Genomic DNA, 18,413 nt, shown 5'->3' with positions numbered 1-18,413 from the left:
CCAGCCATCATGCACAAATGGTCTTTTCTTGTTAGAATGCGGGGCATTTGTCACTTTTGGTACTCAACATTTATTGCAAGGGAGGAAACATTCTATTTGGGGAATGGAAAATGACTATGTTGAATATTAGATTCAGGGAAACTATAAGTAATTTAAAACAAATATACATGGCATTAAGGAAAATGTACTTAATAAGAAAACATTTTAAGCATATACAGCTTACTTGATAAAATTATATTTTGAGGCTGGACCCAAAGGCCTCCATTTCATGATATACTTGTATGTAGCTGAAAGTCCTTCTAGACTCCCCTGGGCTTTGACCCCAGGATGAAAGAGGATGGGAGGAGGAAGCAAGAGCTGGTGGGCAGAGAGAAAGGAAGAAAGGAAAAAGAGGCAGTAATTATTCTTATTCTATATCAATCCCTCAAAAAATTGTTTATGTAAATGAATGCTTTTATAAATAGATGGCTTGGTTTTATTTCAAAATAGTAAATCTAACTTTATGGAGAAAAAAACAAGACATGTAGTTTAATAATACTTTATTGTCAATAGCATAAAAGAAATTTTATATTGATCCTTTGGAGCAAGAAGACAGTGGAACCTATTTACAAGGAAGAGATGGGGATGTGTTGTCACAAAATCTTCGTAAATGTGCTCTTTTGATAGTGAATTAATGTGAACTTGTAATATAGATAACTTATCAGATCAACTTTTAAAATTACTATTAATGCAAGTGACTGACTAGCTATCTATAGTAACTAAACCCACAGTCTTAGAAAAAGTATGTCAAAGCCACGTGAGCACTTCAATAGCTTTAGTTACATTTTCTAAAGATGTAAGTTTCATGCCCTTCCCCACTACCACATTAGACAAAGAGGCAAGCTCCTTCAACGCTCATAAAACTCTTTTATTGGCGACCGTGAGGGTCCCTGTGCTTTTTAAGGCCCTGGCTGTCAAACATCCAAAACCTTGCTGAGTCAGAAGGCCCAGCCATCAGTCTGTCCCCAACCAAATGACCAGGTGGTCATTCTATCAAAAGTGAAAATGAATTAGCTCTGCCCTTCCTTTGAGGGGCTGCACGTCAGCTACGCTAGGTCTGCAACTCCTTAGCCAACATTCCAAAGTCTCAAAACGTTCTAAAAAAAAAAAAAATAGCCTGTTCACGAGCTGGTGTCATACCCCATCTGTCAGCAAAACCTTTATCCATTTTGTGTCAATATTATACATTTTATGGCAGGAATATTAAGGTAATGACTTCTATATAGGATGTTGTTTCAGACTCTTTCAATGGACTTCCATAACATACAGTTTGTGCAACATATTATCTTTCTAAAAGCCCCCAAAGTCAGAGCTTGAAGAATACATTTGTCCCTCAGGGTTTAGCATAAGGAGCTGTGGACCTACAGTAGCCTGACCATGTGCTCACATTTCACTGGAACCAGGGAAGTTTGTCAGATCCCATAAACCACCGTTTGCCCGCCCTTTCAGGGAAGTGAGAACATCTGGAACATTCTGTATCTCAATGAAGGAAGGCAAAGCTCTTTATAGGAATTTTCTTTGTGAACAACTGTATATCTGCCCATAACCCTAGATAGTGTAACAAATAATGAATACATATATTCTTTTCCTTCAAAGTATTGTCTTTGATGGGAGGAAAGGGGCATAAAAGAAAAGATTGGGAGAAAAAGGCCTCTTAGTGTGAGGGCTACATAGGACAAGCACCAAGGCGTTCCTCCTCCAGCAATGTTAACAAGTTATCATATTTAGAAAGGGATTCTCTGGTTGTAGAGTTTACAGAAAAGCCAGGTGGGACGTAACCTGGGCTCTGACACTTAAGGAGAACAGAACTTGCCAAAGAAAACGATGTTTCGAGTTTTGTTGTGCCTGACAATGTAAATAAATGGGTGGTCAGCCCTAAATTCATCTTTGTGTTGCAGGATTCTTGATCCCGGCACCTCTATGGAATCCCCACCATCTTCGCTTATCTCTAAGCACACTCTGTGAATAACCTTGGAGAGCGCCACTCCCTTGGTCTCTGACATTCCAGAGAAATCAGATGTACTCTCATCAAAGGTACTTTTCAGCCCTAGGTTTTCCAGACTAGCCTTGGGATCAATCATCTTTTCCACCTTAAATTTTGGAATGGATAGTTTGACTTTGGTATTGGCCATGGTGCTGGCATTGGTCCACTGCAAGAGCGTCTCTGAGTTGAGTTGTTTTTCAACCTGAAGGGCAAAAAGGAGAGGAAATTATTGTTTTTACTTCCTATGGTAAAAGACCCTACTTGATGCAAAACAGGTGAGCCCAGTTTGGAAGAAATACAGAGGGACCATCAAAAATGGAATCAGCCCTGCAGTTTGGGTGTGTGACTAGTTTCTCTTTTAAAAGGTCCTCCACCTAGCATTGGTCTCCACCCCACCCTACAACTGTGGTCCCTTTGAACTGCAATTTATGAGGGCAGTTCTTTGAAGCTGTAGAGTAGCTTTATGGAAATAAATGCATGGATTATGGTGTTGCATAAGTAATAGTGAAACAAATACAAAATCAGAAGTGTTCTCATATATAATACTAGAGGCCTGATGCACGAATTTGTGCATGGGTGGGGTCCAGCCGGCCCGTCCTGATAAAGGCCAATTGGCCAGCTGGCCGGGGGAGGGGCCACAGGCAGTTGGCCGGCTGGCCCTGCCCCTGGTCAAATTCCCAAACTCCCGAACTCCCGAGGGGACAATTTACATAGTAGCCTTTTATTATATAGGATTTCTCAAATGCTTATTTTTATTTCACTACTAGGAAATCCAGAACAATCATGCACTCTGCTTGACATCAAATTTAATAACTCAAATTAAAACTAGGGTAAATTCTTTTTAGAATGAAAATTTGAACTGTCTATGATCATTCTTTAGGAGAGTAGGCAATGAATGCATCCATTTCAGTTGTTTATTTTTTAAGATATATATTTATTAAATCATCCTGCTATACACTAAAGTGGGCTCACGTGTTTTTAAGTATCTTACAATTTTGTTTCATTATACCTCAATAAATCGAAAAAATAACAGGTTATGTTCTTAATCTGTATAAAAGCTAAATATTCATCTGTCCTAACAAGAAACCTCCATATCTATACTGTCCAATACAGTGGCCAATACATGGCTATGAAAAGCACTTAAAATGTGATCAGTAAGAATAGAGAAATGCTCTATGTGTAAAATACACAGCAGATTTCCAAGACTTATTACAAAGTATGTAAAATATCTCATTAATAATTTTTATAGCAATTGCATGTTAAAATGATAGTATTTTGGAAATATTGGATCCAACAAAATATTTTATTTGTAATGAGAGATATGAAATAAAGCATAATATGGTTTCATCTTAAAATTGTTCATTGAGCCCAGTCCGTGTGGCTCAGTAGTTGAGCTATGACCCAGGAGCCAAGAAGTCACAGATCAGTTCCTGGTCAGGGCACATGCCCAGGTTGTGGGCTCCATTCACCAGTAGGGGGCATGCAGGGGACAGCCAATCAACAATTCTCTCATCATTGATGCTTCTATCTCTCTCTCACCCTCCCTTTCTTTCTGTAAAAATCAATAAAACAATTTTTTTTAAGTTCATTGAGCACATCTTAACTTGCTCCTTTCATTCTATCATATGAAAAAAACACCTATGTGGATATTTTAAGTAAGTAAAGTGGGAGACCGCTGAATAATGGCTGATAGAGAAAATGAGAGGAAAGCATGAAGTGGAGTAAAACAGAGAGACCGGTGAGTAAAAGAAGAATGGAGATGGACTTAGAATTCAATGAACAAATGGTAGAGCAAGCATAATGATAGCTGCAGTAACAGGTAAGATGTGACTAAGTTAGATCAACCTTAGAAAGTGAGGGAGTCACTGAGGCATGACTGAAAATACAGCAGGCGACCCCTGGGTTCCTCAAAGATTCCCTCCTTCTCCCTGGCCAGTGCAGGCCCAGGTGGATGGAAGCTAGGAAGCCAGTGGGGAGTGAGGGAGAACAGTGGGCCACAGGAGCAAGCTGACCAGCAGAGGGAAAGCTACATCCTTCACAAGCAGGTAAAACAAGGCAGAGGGCACCTTGGTGCTGCCCACCCACCTCCTTCCTCACCTTCTCCAGACCCGTGGACTCATCCTCCACGTCCTTGGGCAGCAGGATGAGCATGCTGAGGTGCTTGTTTTGAAAGGGGAGCTCTATGACCTTACAATTGATACTGTCAATGTTGCCCATGCAGAACATGGCTTCCAGATTCATCATTTGCACTGGCTTGGTGTCCGTCTGGAAGAGGAGAAGAAACCTGGGCTGCTTGCTTTTTCATTCACGCATTTTTTATATAGAGCTATATATCTTATTTTCCTCCATAAAAGACAATGACTTATGCTTTTATATGTACACATACATATAAACACATCACACACATATGCACACATATATAGACACATATCTATACACACACACATATATATGCATTCATTTGTTCTTGTTATAATAAAAATAGAACACATCAAATATTTGTCCTCTCTCTTTGTTGGAGGGGGAAATTAAACTAATTAGGCCTTTTTATTCTTAGGTTAGTAATACAAAAATCTGTGGTGTGTATCCACCTTTGTTAGAATAAACACTACCCTAAACTTTTAATACTATTACATCATCAATTTAGTCTAATCCTTAAAGGAGACACCACAAGACATGAGGAGAAGCTTAGTAAAGTCACTCAGAAAGTTCAGGGGCTGACAAAAGCAAGTCAAAGGAAACAAAGGAAAAGTAATGACCTTTGCACTCTAAAGGAGGGTGTGTCTCCATGCAGCTTTGAGTCCTGTTTGAGTGTTTTATTGGGTGAAACACTGAGAGATCAATGACACTTCAAAGCCATGTTTAAGACCCAAGAACCTGTATGTGAAAAATACAGTCTGAAAAGGCCAAATGTCTTGTGACTGGCGGCTGTGTGCAGGGTCAGTCCTGCCCTGCAGGCAGCTTGGAGAAGACCACTGTACAGGTGAGTTAGGAAGAGGAAGTGGAGGGAAGGCCGGGCTTCCCCTAGGATGTCTGGGTTTTTGAGGAGGGTGGGTAGCCCTCTCAGCTATGACTGTCCCCTCCCAATGGAAATGCCGAATAGATCTTGTATAGGGACCCATGGTGGTCCCAAAGGCCAATCAGGTTTGATCTGTTATTGACTGTTTATTCAAACTGACCCTTAGAGATTGGTCATTCATTTGACATTTCCTGAGCACCTGCTAATGTACCAGGGCCTGGGCCAGGGGTTAGAAACTGAGATGAATAAGGCATTATCTCTGCCTTTACAAAGCCCATGCACTCAAGAGGGATGTAGATAAGTAAGTATATAATTCTATTTCACTCTGGAAAGTGCACCTGAGGTGGGAATGAAAATAAAATTTTGTGGGTACAAAGAAAAAGTCCCAAATGCCAGTCCAGCTAACTCGGGTATAAATTGTATCTTGAAGGTCTTTTCTTCCTGGTTTCTAGTGTTTAAAAGGTGGTATTATAATATTTGGCAAAAAAAAAAAAAAAAGTGATTAATGCTAGGTACTCAAGGTGCTGGGAGAAACTTGCAAACTAGAATGAATGAATGGGAGCTACCAGGTAAACACACTCCCTTCAGATATTGTGCTACCTGGGATTCAGTCTGCGTTCTTAACACAGTCATATATCACTAAATGAGACCAAATCACATCATCATCATATAGACTTCTGGGTGGCCTAGGTCCTTGAATGAAATAGGTCAATTTTCAAGTCTCAGTTCTCTGAACTCCTTTCTAGAAGAGGCACTTTACCTATTCATACTAATTCTTTTTCACATGGGATAAGGCCTCATTACTCACCCAGGAGTTTTAATGAGACTTTCCTGCAAAACAGGTTTCTCACAGCCAACACTGCCTCAAAGACCTCATACATTAAAATATCATAACCATTGACTTCACGATGAACAGATGAGAAACAGAGCAGAGGAGGGTATTGACCTTGACCAAGAACCTCAAAAGACCCAGGTTTCAGGATAATTCAAAGGCCTCTGAGGATCGGATTGAGTTTGCTTCTTTGCCTTTCTTGCTAATCATCCCTAATATTTGTAGGCATTTTCCAGTGGGTGATTTAGCTTTACCCACTGGGCTGTGAGCTTTATAAGCCCCCACTCAGCTCAGACTCTGAGAACATTCTGGAGAAGAGAGAGAGTCTCTGGGTTATGGTTCTTTTTCCACCAGGGAAGGCACGCCACCCCTGTGCCTTCATTTCCCTCACTGGAGTGAACTCCTACGGTCCCTTCTGTGACTGTAATTGTCAAATCTATAGTTGGGATGCTTTGACACGCTGTCCACATACCTTGTTGACTCGGAAAGGACATTCTTTGGTTTCCGATTCAGGAAATTTCTTCATCCACTTTCCAATGAAGTAGGCGGCATTAACCACGAGGATTTTGGTCTGATCATTTACGTTGTTGTTGGATAAAATATCCTCAAAGTGGCCTGCAAACAATTGTAGAAACCACAAATTGCACAGGGTTATTCTTCCCAACTACACCTACTATGCACATGCCTATCCACTCACTGGGTATTTAACACCTTCCAGAGCCACACCAGGGAGGGTGTGAGAGCCAGACCACCTCATTTCAGAAGGACTCCTTTCTCTCCTTGCATTTCCCCACACCTGGTCTTACCAAAGACACCTAAGGAGGAGAATGAAGGGGGGAAGGAGGAAAAAGAACGGAAGAGGAGGAAGAAGAAAGGCACAAGCTACCAAATGCCCATCCTGAGCCAGGCCACATGCTAGACATAATATACATGCTATTGTGTATTCCTCCCCTTTTTACAAACAAGGAAGCAGAGACTTGGTGAAAAGTCATATGCCCAAGGTGACACAGGAGCAAAGGTGAGACCTGTGCTCTGGGATGGAAATGCATGAATGTGCTTGGCATTTTCATGTGTATCAGCTCATGTCTCTCCCAGTGATCCCGCAAGGCAAGGATCATTATCCCCGTCTTAGAGTTGAGGAAACTGAAGCTCAGAGAAGCCAAGTAGCTTTCTAGGTTTCTCAGCTGGAAAGCAGGTCAGAACCAGGACAGCACTCTGCCCTGCACCCACAGCTCCCTGCCTCTCCCCACGTGGCAGCCAGTTGGCACCAAGGTCAGCAGGCTCTATCGCAACAGTAATCACTGTAGTCACAACAGCAGAACAGTTCAGTGGCAATAACCCCCTAATGAAATTAAGTCCTCCTATTTGAATAGCACTGGTGTTTTTGCAAGGGATTTTCATTTACCTAATCTCTAGGCCAGCCGTGGGCAAACTACGGCCCGCGGGCCGGATCCGGCCCGTTGAAATGAATAAAACTAAAAAAAAAAAAAAAAAGACTGTACCCTTTTATGTAATGATGTTTACTTTGAATTTATATTAGTTCACACAAACACTCCATCCATGCTTTTGTTCCGGCCCTCCGGTCCAGTTTAAGAACCCATTGTGGCCCTTGAGTCAAAAAGTTTGCCCACCCCTGCTCTAGGCCCACAGCACAGGCCTGTGACCTGCATGTGAAGGTCCCTTCACTGGTCAATGCTCTGCTGTCACCATCTTAAAATTAATACATTTTTAAATAAAGGACCCATCAGTTTCACTTTGCTCTGGGACCTGCACATTATGTCACCAATGCTATGAGACTTGTCGAATATGGAATACTGTTATTGAGGAAACTTGAAGACCAGAGAAGTGGGGGAGCTGGGAAGTGGCTTCAACTGGAAACTTGAGCTCCAGATTCCAAATGCAGAGGCCTTTTTACTGAACTAACTTCCCCAGTAAAAACCTTAAATTTATGAAGATTTTAAAACAAAGGCCCAAAGAGGGAAAATACTATTATTTAAAAATTCTAAAGGCAAAACTGTTGCACAACTATTTAAATAGGAGCTGCTTTTTACTTATGACTATGTTTAACCTGATGTTATACCAGTTTTCTCTCTACATATGAAAGTATAGGGACTTCATTTCAATAACAAATATATATACATGCATACATGTGTGTGTGTGCATCCAGATCTATGGCTACCATCTTGGCTACCACACATTATTGATTACCACATATCATCTAAGTTCATCCCCACAAAAAACATGTAAAAATTAAATTATATAACATATACCCCATTTTACAGTTCAGTAAACTGAGGCTCTGTATCCAAACACTTCAGTTAATAAGTGGCAGTGTCTAGATTTGAATCTGAGGACTTGAAGATTCCAAGGCCAATCTTTTTCCATGTCCTCACTCTGAAGCTATGGCATGGACTCTATCATTCCTGAGCCCTCATAGCCACAGAGTGGCTCTGGCCATTCATACAGGAAGCGTGTGTCCCTGCCCCAGAAGCCTATCGCTCATCAGACTGCAGTGGTGCCTGAAAAACCCATCACTGTCGTTCACATCCTCACAATGAAGTGCTGTGTCCCAACAGGTCCCTCCATGTGTAAATATAAATGTGTGCCTGGAACAGGGATGTGGACACTGACCTGCACTCAAAATCATCTTACTTATAATTCTTTTCCAACAAGGAAGATTCACAGAATTGTAATGGAGGGAAGATTCAGGGAATGGAGAGACTGAGGGAAGTGCTGAGCCAGAGGCAGGACCAGGTAGATGCTGCAGGTAAGAGCCAGGGGCTAGCAGAGGGCCGACCAGGTCGGGGAGTTATGGGACTGATGACACATTTCCATCCACTATGGTTAGTTTTGTTTTACTTTTGCTCTATGTATATTTGATTGCTTAAGGGATTGAGAGTTCAATCCCTTTTTCCTTAAAAAACTTGTAGAATGTTTGAGCTAAAAGTGTCCTCAGGGATCATCAAGTTATAGTCCAAGCCCTTCATGTTTACAATGTAAAACTGGACTCATGACTTGTCTAAAGCCAGACTTGTTAGAGGCACAGCTGAGGCTCCAGGAGGGCGCAGGGCATACTTGCCTAAATAAAACCAAAGCACCAGTAATTCCTGCCAAGTGATAAGGTGATGGAGGAAAGGTCCAGAAATGTACGTTGTTGAAATGGCTCAATGGGCAAGAATTTAGCTTCTGTACTAAAAACACCCTAGGAGTCCCCTAGGTGCTCAAGTTTTTTGCTTAGCAGAAAGATTCATGAGAATCTACAATAATAAAAGAGAAAAATGGTAATTGGCGTACGGCACTACCCTTTTCATTGGCTAATCAGGGCTATATGCAAATTAACTGCCAACTAAGATGGCAGTTAACTGCCAACAAAGATGGTGGCTAATTTGCATATGTAGGCACAATGCAGGGAGGCGAAAGGGAAAGCAGGAAGAAGCCCCCTGCCACTGACAGTGATCGGAAACCCAGGGGGGAGCTAAGAGCTGGGGGGCAGGGCAAAGGTGGCCCTGGGGCCGCCTTTGCCCTGCCCCCCAGCCATGATCAGAGAATCAGGCACCTTTGCCGCTCTGGCCAGTGATAGCAGGAAGTAGGGGTGGAGCCAGCGATGGGAGCTGGGCACGGTCGAAGCTGGCAGTCCCAGGAGCTAGGGGTCCCTTGACTGGGCCTAAAGCGGAACCTGTGATCGCGGGGCCGCTGCAGCTGCGGGTCCCCGCTGCCCAAGCCGGACGCCTCAGCCAGAGGCGTCCTGCAGGGGCAGGGGCAGAGCCCGCGCGATCATGGCGCCCCCCGCTGCCACTGCAGGTCCCCGCTGCCCCGGCCGGACGCCTAGGCCTGGGCAGGAGCGGAGCCTGCAACCGCAGGGAGCTGGGGGTCCCCTGCCCAGGCCTGACACCTCTGCCGGAGGTCTCAGGCCTGGTCAAGGGGCCGATCCGGTGATTGGTGATTGGAGGGTGATGAGGGTCAACTCCTCTGGCCGAGGCATCAGACCTGGGCGGGGGGCTGGGTGTCCCCTGCCCAGGCCTGATGTCTGGGCCAGAGGCATCAGGCCTGGGTGGGGGGCGGAGCCGGGGATTGGGGGGATATGATGGTCCCCTTGCCCAGGCCTGAAGCCTGGGTCAGAGGCATCAGGCTTGGGCGGGGGGTGGAGCAAGCGATCAGAGGGAGATGGGGGTCCCCTGCCCAGGCATGATTCCTGGGCCAGAGGCCTCAGGCCTGGGCGGGGGTCAGAGTCAGTGATCGGGGGAGATGGGGGTTCCCTGCCCAGGCCTGACGCCTCTGACAGAGGCGTCAGGCCTGGGCAGGGGGCCAATCCTGCGATTGGAGGGTGATGGGGGTCAATGCCTGAGGGCTCCCAGTATGTGAGAGGGGGCAGGCTGGGCTGAGGGACACTCCCCCACACACACACACCCAGTGCATGAATTTCGTGCACCGGGCCCCTAGTAAGTACATAAGCAGAGTAGATAAAAATACTTGCCATCTGTGAGATCCTTAATTGAGTTGTTGATCTGACCTTTCGTTTCTTCCAATTTATCTTTGAAGTCAACAGTTTCCATCTCCTTCGCATAGGGTCTCTTCGTACAGCTGATGAACTCCTGAAAAGCATCCAGTTCATAAAATCACAAAGTACTTGCAGTCTGTGGTCAAACCATCACATCTTTACATGGCTCTAACAAAAGGACTTTTATGTGTCTAGTAGAGGCTCAGTGCACAAAATTCCTGCACCGGAGCAGGGGGTCCCTCAGCCTGGCCTGCACCCTCTCCAATCCGGGACCCCTCAGGGCTGCTGGCTCCTAACTGCTCACCTGTCTGCCAGGCTGATCCACCTAACTGCTCTTCCCTGCCAGCCTGATCCCCCTAACTGCTCTCCCCTGATGGTCTGATCCCCCTCACTGCTCTTCCCTGCCTGCCTGATCACCTCTAACTGCCTCTGCCTCAGCTCTGCCACCATGGCTTTGTCCAGAAGATGTTAAGTCTAAGTAGCATATCACCCTTTTATTAGTATTGATGCCACCTTGTCCTAAAAATGCAGGTTGTTAGCAGGTTTTCCTATCATGGAAGGGGAGCCCGTAGTAGCATCCTGGGTTCTGACCAGGGCTTATGCACTCGTGCTTTATCTCAGCAGATGAGATTCCTAGGAGAAGACTCTTGGATGTACTTTTAACATTTCTTTCGATTTTGCCAAATCATCCTCCAAAAATGTGGAACCACTTTAAACTCCCACCAGCAACCATGCGTGTGCCCTCTGTCCTACTTTGATGCCAACATCATTGATTTCCCCCTAGAAGCTTCCCTTCCCTCATCCGGGACTGCTTGGCACTTGAGCCAACCTCACTGTTCAGCCTGGGACTTGATTTCCCGAGATGGAATTATGGAGAAGGAAAAATAGTTTTCCTCTATCCTTCTGAGTTCTTAGCGGAGGCCCGTGTAATGAAAGGCAGATTACCAAGAGAAAGACAAAAGTTCATTAACATATGTACCTAGTGTAAATGTGGGAGATCCCAGGGAAAAATGAATAACTCCCCAAGGTGGCTTAGAATCCAGATTTAAATACCTTCTTCCTAGGGAGAGGGGACAGGAGATGTAGACCTCTTAGAGGAGAGTAAATTTTTTTTAGGAAAAATGAATGGGGGTGGGGGGAGATAGTTTGTAACAAAGTTTGGGTATGATGTCAACTTCTAGTCTTCTATCCTATGACAGGAGTCAGTCTTCACTGGCTGATGACACTTTTCCCATCGAGGGGACCTTTTGGGGGGTTCAATTTTAGGCAGATCAGGAGACTTCAGTGAAAGTCTCTCCTTGCATTTGCTGTTTTTCAAGCATCTGCAGCTAAAGATCATCAATATAACAACACGGCATCTGTTGGGGTGGCCTGTTCTCTGACCTTCAGAATAAACCCAACAAAAGCTTGTTTCCTCTCTTAGATGATTTGCCACAGTAGCGTTATTCCCTGGAGACAGTATTCTGACCAGACCTTCCTGGGAGTGGTCATAACATACCCTGTGCTTATAGAAAGGTGTGGGCCATATCAATAAATAAATCAGGGTCAGTTTTCTCATCTTGTGGAAAGGGAGATAAAGTTATGATAGTTTATCTCCCTTTCCACAGGTTTCCTGCGAGTTTGTGTCTCTGCTGCAGCCCCAGTGGCCCCAGCGCCTCTGCGGCCATGGGGCTTAGGGGTGCTGGGTGCCAGGCCCCCTGCAGGCTGTGTCTTTGCTCCTCTGGCCCCAGTGGCCCCAGCACCATGGCAGCTGCAGGGCTTGGAGCTTCTGGGTGCCGGGCCCCCTATGGGCGTGTGTCTCTGCTCCTCTGACCCCAGCGCTGCCACTGCCTTGGGGCTTGGGGCTGCTGGGTGCTGGGTCCCCCTGCGGGCTGTGTCTCTGCTCCTCCAGCCCCAGCGGCCCCAGTGCCGAGGTGAAGTTTGGGGCTGCTGGGTGCTGGGTCCCCCTGTGGGCTTGTGTCTCTGCTCCTCTGTCCCCACGGCAGCGGCAATCAAGCAGGCCCAGAGGCCCTCCACCAGCGGGTTGGGCAAAATGCCTGCATCCTGGCCCAGCCACCACCATCTTTGTCAAAAAGTGACAGAAATTTGCATATTCCCTCCTATTGGCTGTGGTGCCGCCATCTTTGTCACAGAGTGATGGCTAATTTGCATATTAGTCTTTTATTAGATAGGATTACTATGAATACACTTTCAAAACCTGTACTATTCAGTAAATTGAAACCTCATGGAAGAATCAATGACTTTTCTTTGCATTAAATGTTTCATTCCTTCATTTCTAAGACCATATCAATTATTAAAAGCATTCATCAATTTAGTATCAGCTTTGGTTGGAAAAGAAACACCATGTTGAATGTATATAACAGCTATAATATGATTTCAGAAACATTAAAATGTACATACATTTATGTGTCTTAGAATAGAAGAAATGTACAGAAAAGAGAACTTTATGAGCAGAAAACTCTTACTCTCATTGAAATAAATATTCTATAGGCTCTTGCTCCTCAAAGTGTGGTCCAAGTACCAAAGCTTTAACATCACTTGGAACAGTGTTGGCAGTGCAGAATCTCAGACCTACTTAATCAGAGCATGCATTTTATCAAGATGCACATTAAGTCTGAAACAGTGCTATAGAGAACATAGCAGTGATTCTAGTTCTATTGCTTGTTGAAATGCAAAACCCTAAATCCCATCCCTATTGAGTTTGATTCAATTGATCTGAGACCAGGAGCTTGCACTTTTAACGCCCAGGTGGTTCTGCTTCAGGTGGCCCTCCTGATACCACACCTGTTCTGTACTATTAAGAGTGAATTTTCAGGTGCTATACAACCAACAGCAGGCATGGAAAGCAGTCTTAAAATAAAATTCCTTGCAATTCCTGGTTTGGTTGAAATAATTCAAAATGTTGAATAGAAGTTCAACCAAACTGAACATAGATGGTTAAATGTCCTAACATGGGCTCCTTCAATTGCTTCAGAGCAGCTATAGCCTTAGCCAAATTGATTGTGTTCATTGCAACCCAACCAAGAACATCGGAGCCTCAGCAAGACTGAGAGAACGGGGACCACCCAAGAACGTCGGAGCCTCAGCAAGATTAATGACCTCCACAGTCCTCACTGCCAGCCACAAAATGTATTAAACATCTCCCTAAGGACCCTCTAGGGAGCTTTTAAATTATTTCTCTACTTACGTCCTAACTCACATCTCAATATTTTATTTCAGTTCTCTGGGTGATTGTTGAAAGAAAAATGGCTGTGTATGTGTGACTTTCAACAACAAGAATAAATATCTAGTGACCAAATGTCCTCAAACAGCTACTGCAGAAAGTAAACGGTGAAATATTTAACTGGTAGTCTACCTTTTAAATTTTTGAAAGCTTAAAATTCTGTCCATCCAAGCACAAATTAAATCAACTCTATATTACTAACATAGAGAATGAACTTTTTTGTAATCTAGGATGTTAACTATATGTTTCAAATACAGATTTTTAAAATATTATGTTATACTCTGGGATCAAAGTTAGGGGAACCACAGTAACCTTCAAGAAATGGCTGGAATTAAATACACAGAACTACCTATTTAGACACCTTCATGACCAGCCTAGGAAAACGAACAAAAACAATGTGTGACTGATGAAAACTGTTGACTCATAGTTAATTATTTTTCATATTGATTTTGAGAAAATCAGAAGAACATTGTGTGCATAAACAATGAGGCCTTATACCTTGTTGTTTAAGAAAGGTGTGAGCCCTGAGCTGCCTTGCATCCATGGAGATACATTATTAGTGACTCTATTCTCCATTTCTCCAAATGAGGAAGCTAAGAGGAAGGGGAGGATATATGAGTGTTTGAGAGGGACCAGAGAAGCCGTGAGCTTCTCTGTATTTTGAGCTAGAAGATGTGACTACAATTAAGTCCCGCTATATTCAACCTCTCCGCTAGGACTGAGTTATTTCAATTAGCCTCTAACCATAAATGAGCATCCTAGAGGTGAGTTTTACTGGAAAACAAAAAACAAAAAACAAAACTGTGAGTCTGACCTTGTGACAGTGCCAATCCTGGGAAAAAGTTAAATCTTGTTAATGGCATTGAACCACTTACTGTAGATGGATTCAGAGATTTGTCCACATAGAGCCGTTTGATTAGTTTCAGTGAATAGAAGGAACTAAGTTTGTTTACATCTGACGTTACTGTTTGAAATCCAAAGGGCACATCTTTGACGTTTTCAAAATGAAGGACCTGTGAAGAGAAAAAAAAAATCCACGACCCATGAAGCATGTGTCTTGCTGCTGCAGGGGACATGGTAACTGCCCTCCTCCGTGGGGGTGCAGTGTCTCCCTGCTCCATTGTCCCATGAAGCAAGGCTTCTCACCCTTGGCCCTGCTGACATTCCCGGCAGGGTATGCTCTGTTGCCAGGTGAGGGGATTCGGGGACTGCCCTAGGTATCTGGGTATTGTGGGATGTTAGCAGCATCTCTGTCCTACTAGGTACTATTTGTGACAATCAAAAATGTCTCTAGACACTGCCAAATATCCCCGGAGGTGGGGTAGGGCCAAATTGTCCCCATTGAGAAACTCTGCCATAAAGATATTCTTCTCTGGATTTAACTATTGGGAAATTTATCCTTTCCTCAAAATGATGCCTCTAATGCTCACACAGAGGCTGCCCAAACTTGGAAAAGAGTGAAACTGGGTTACAATTTCCATGTAATTCAGACACAAGAAGAGAAAGATTATAGCAAAAGTGACTATCATTAGGCGGGTATCAGATTCCAGGATAGAGTCTCTAGCCAGGATCTATCTAGTCCCTTTAGTTCCTCTGACAAGTGCCAAATGGGCTGATGTGTCATTTACCATCAACGGTGGGCTTCCCTGGGTGGGCAAGAGTCAGACAACCTGGCCTTTGAGTCCCAGCCTATATCTACTCGAAATCTAATCTAGCCCAGCTCTGCCCAGCTTCACTCTCCCCTCTGTAAACTGGACTAGAAATACCTACTTTTCTGAGTTGTTATGAGGATTACAGATATTATACATAAAACACTTAAAGTATATCAATTAAAAATGTTCTTTCTAAGCCATTTACAACTAGGATGTCATCTTCTGGAGGGTTTAAATCCTTTTCATTTGTTCCTAACTTTTCTTCTGTCCCAATCAATAGCCCAGCATCTCCTCTGCCTCACGGTGCCTCAAAACGTGATGTCAGCACAAGGCGATTCTCTCCTCACTCCTAACTCATAACTGTGCCTGGAGGCCACACCTCAGGTAACATCACTAAATGGGCACATGGCACCCATGAATAGCACAACCCCACTATTGCAAGGTCACATTGGCTAGTCCAAGGCTGTGCATAACTCTCATGCCTGCTGACAGGTAAAAGGACCAGAAAATTTTAAAATCAGGTAATTACTGCTGGAGGAACGACTGCATGTCCATCACCCTTATTTTTATTGCTGAGGAACAGACCTTCTCCCAGGAAGTTGTCTCTTCTGTCCCCTCTCTAGTGGGAGATGAGAAATTGGAGATAGGGGAAGAGATTTGGGGGGAGGGGGAGGATGAGAGAGCAGGACAGGTGAAAAGACAGCTCCTCTTCCCACAGTTGAAGGTTCTTTTTCAAGTGCACGCAATTTCAAGTGTAAATTCTTCAATTATCAGGACCCAAAGAAGACTTCATGGGTCATACTTTCTGGGGATTTGTAGATACAAGATGTTCCCTTTTTAAATGCTATGAGTTCATGGAAATAAAGACTTTGTTGAACCTAGAATAATCAACATAAGAATATTTATGGGATGGAATGAGAGGGGTGTTCACTTACCATCTAACAGTAAATGGGGGTGGGGTGAGAGGAATGGGTGAAGGGGGTAAAAAGGTACAAACTTCCAGTTATAAAATAGGGCATGGGGATGGTGTCAATATACAGCATGGTGTCAATAGTTAATAATACTGTGTTGCATATTTGAAAGTTAAGAGAGTAGATCTTAAAATTTCTCATCACAAAAATAAAGAAATTCTATAACTATGTATGATGTTAATAAGACTTACTGTGATTATCATTTTGCAATATATACAAATATCAATCATCATTGATATCTGAAACTAATATAATGTTGAATGTCCATTATACTTCAGTAAAAACTAATAAAGATTATGCTGTAAATAAATGTTGTGCACAACACAGGGATATAGATTTCTACTATTTCTGGTTGAAGTTTTTGCAGTGGAACATTTTATAAACACCACCTTGGTTGATTCTTACAGTATAGCACATAGAAAGATGTTGGGTGACTTGCCAAGGCCAATCATTAGTGGAAAACTTGTGATTACCTAGAACATCCCCAGGTTCTCCATCACACATGGTGCCAGGGAAGCTTTCGTTCGCATTTGAGAGTAGATTGAGAGAGTGTTAGTAGTGACACAACTCTCAGTCCTGAGCATCTCTGACCACAGAGCCCCATTCATCCTTCCTTAGGCACTGCCCATGGGTTCTAATAACTCTAGTCCATTGGTTCTCAACCTGTGGGTCGCGACCCCTTTGGCGGTCAAACAACCCTTTCACAGGGGTTGCCTAAGACCATCCTGCATATCAGATATTTACATTACGATTCATAACAGTAGCAACATTACAGTTATGAAGTAGCAACGAAAATAATTTTATGGTTGGGTCACAACATGAGGAACTGTATTTAAAGGGCCAGAAGATTGAGAACCACTGCTCTAGTCTTGCTCTAAGTAGAAACAAGGTGTGGGGCTTACCTGTCCAATTTCATTGGCTGTGTCACCTTTGGCTCCTACTTGAACAAGTGACAGGGAGGTGGAGAGACAGATGGGAGAGAAGAGGACATTGCCTGCTGGCTCCTTTTCACAGAGTTTTTTGAACAGGTCAACTGCAAAAGCAGAGTTTGCCAGTTGCAGGGCATCCATCGTGGGCCTGAAACAAAGGATAAGGGTCTTTAAAGTCTTCTCACCTGAATTCTGCCACCCCAATAAGTATTCCATCTAAACAACCCTCCCAGTGTGGCTTAGTTGGTTGGGCATTGTCCCATGCACCAAATGGTTGCTGGTTCAACTCCAGATCAGGGCACATGCCCGGGCTATGGGCTCAGTCCCTGGTGGGGAGGTGTGCAGGAGGCAGCCAATCAATGTTTCATTATCACATCTATGTTTTTCTCTCTCTCTCCCCCTCCCTTTTTCTCTCTCTAAAAATCAATTTTAGCCGAAACCGGTTTGGCTCAGTGGATGGAGCATCGGCCTGCGGACTGAAGGGTCCCAGGTTCGATTCCGGTCAAGGGCATGTACCTGGGTTGCGGGCACATCCCCACTGGGGGATGTGCAGGAGGCAGCTGATCGATGTATCTCTCTCATCGATGTTTCTGACTCTCTATCCCTCTCCCTTCCTCTCTGTAAAAAATCAATAAAATATATTTTTAAAAAAAATCAATTTTAAAAATCCTTTAAAAAAAAAAAAAAAGTCCATCTAAACAAAGTAATGGTCTTGGATAGAAGAGAAGGAACTTTGCATTAAATGCAATTTAAAAAGCCAGTGGGGAAGAAACTTCTGGGCAAATACCCTAAGATCTGAATGGCCCAGCTTTTGAGGTCCTCGGTGTGAGCAGCTCTGCCCGAAATCTTCAAATTCAAGCATACTCAGCCACAATGACCACTGTCAGGAGCCCAGTGATCACACCTCTTCCTCAGCAAGTGGTCAGAGCAGTTGACGGCACTGAACAGAATCAGTTGGTTTTATTTATCCATATTGTTTCAAATAGGATTGAGGTTAAAGCATACAAAACTGGCATTTTTGTACATCAAAAACAGTCAAGTCACAGCAGGTTTGTGTGATTCAGTTTAATAGTAGGTGTTATGGGTTGAATTTGTGTTTCTCCCAAAAGATATGTTGGAGTCCCATCCCTGGGTACCAGTGAATGTGAACTTATTTGAAAATAGGGTCTTTGTAGATTTAATTAAGTTGAGGTCCTAATCCAATATGACTGGTGTCCTTATCAGAAAGAACAGGAGGAAAGACAGAGACAGACAGGCACAGAGAGA

General features: G+C 43.7%; 1 protein-coding gene across 1 annotated transcript; it reads right to left on the bottom strand.

Moving 5' to 3' along the window:
- Positions 1-523: 523 nt before the first annotated feature.
- SERPINB5 (serpin family B member 5) lies at positions 524-17,291 on the bottom strand. Its single transcript, XM_081098005.1, has 6 exons — positions 17,121-17,291; positions 14,471-14,608; positions 10,349-10,466; positions 6,347-6,489; positions 4,121-4,288; positions 524-2,225 (listed from the first exon to the last, which is right to left on the bottom strand). Exons 1-6 carry the CDS (start codon positions 17,286-17,288, stop codon positions 1,833-1,835), a joined length of 1,128 nt encoding a protein of 375 aa, XP_080954131.1. The 5' UTR covers positions 17,289-17,291; the 3' UTR covers positions 524-1,832.
- Between the last annotated feature and the right edge of the window lie 1,122 nt (positions 17,292-18,413).

Source organism: Myotis nattereri, assembly GCF_964212035.1.
Source record: "Myotis nattereri genome assembly, chromosome: 8".
Classification (NCBI taxonomy): Eukaryota; Metazoa; Chordata; class Mammalia; order Chiroptera; family Vespertilionidae; genus Myotis; species Myotis nattereri.
Note: the sequence above shows the minus strand (reverse complement) of the source record. Positions and strands in the feature narration are given on the sequence as shown.

Bases quoted from the DNA above. Each gene is read 5' to 3' on its own strand.
- SERPINB5 (XM_081098005.1), bottom strand. From the start codon at position 17,288: ATGGATGCCCTGCAACTGGCAAACTCTGCTTTTGCAGTTGACCTGTTC. The intron at 6,490-10,348 runs GCAAGTATTTTT...AATTGTTTGCAG, and splicing joins AATTAAGGATCTCACAGATG to GCCACTTTGAGGATATTTTA. The intron at 4,289-6,346 runs GTATGTGGACAG...CTCCTCTTCCAG, and splicing joins GTCCTTTCCGAGTCAACAAG to ACGGACACCAAGCCAGTGCA.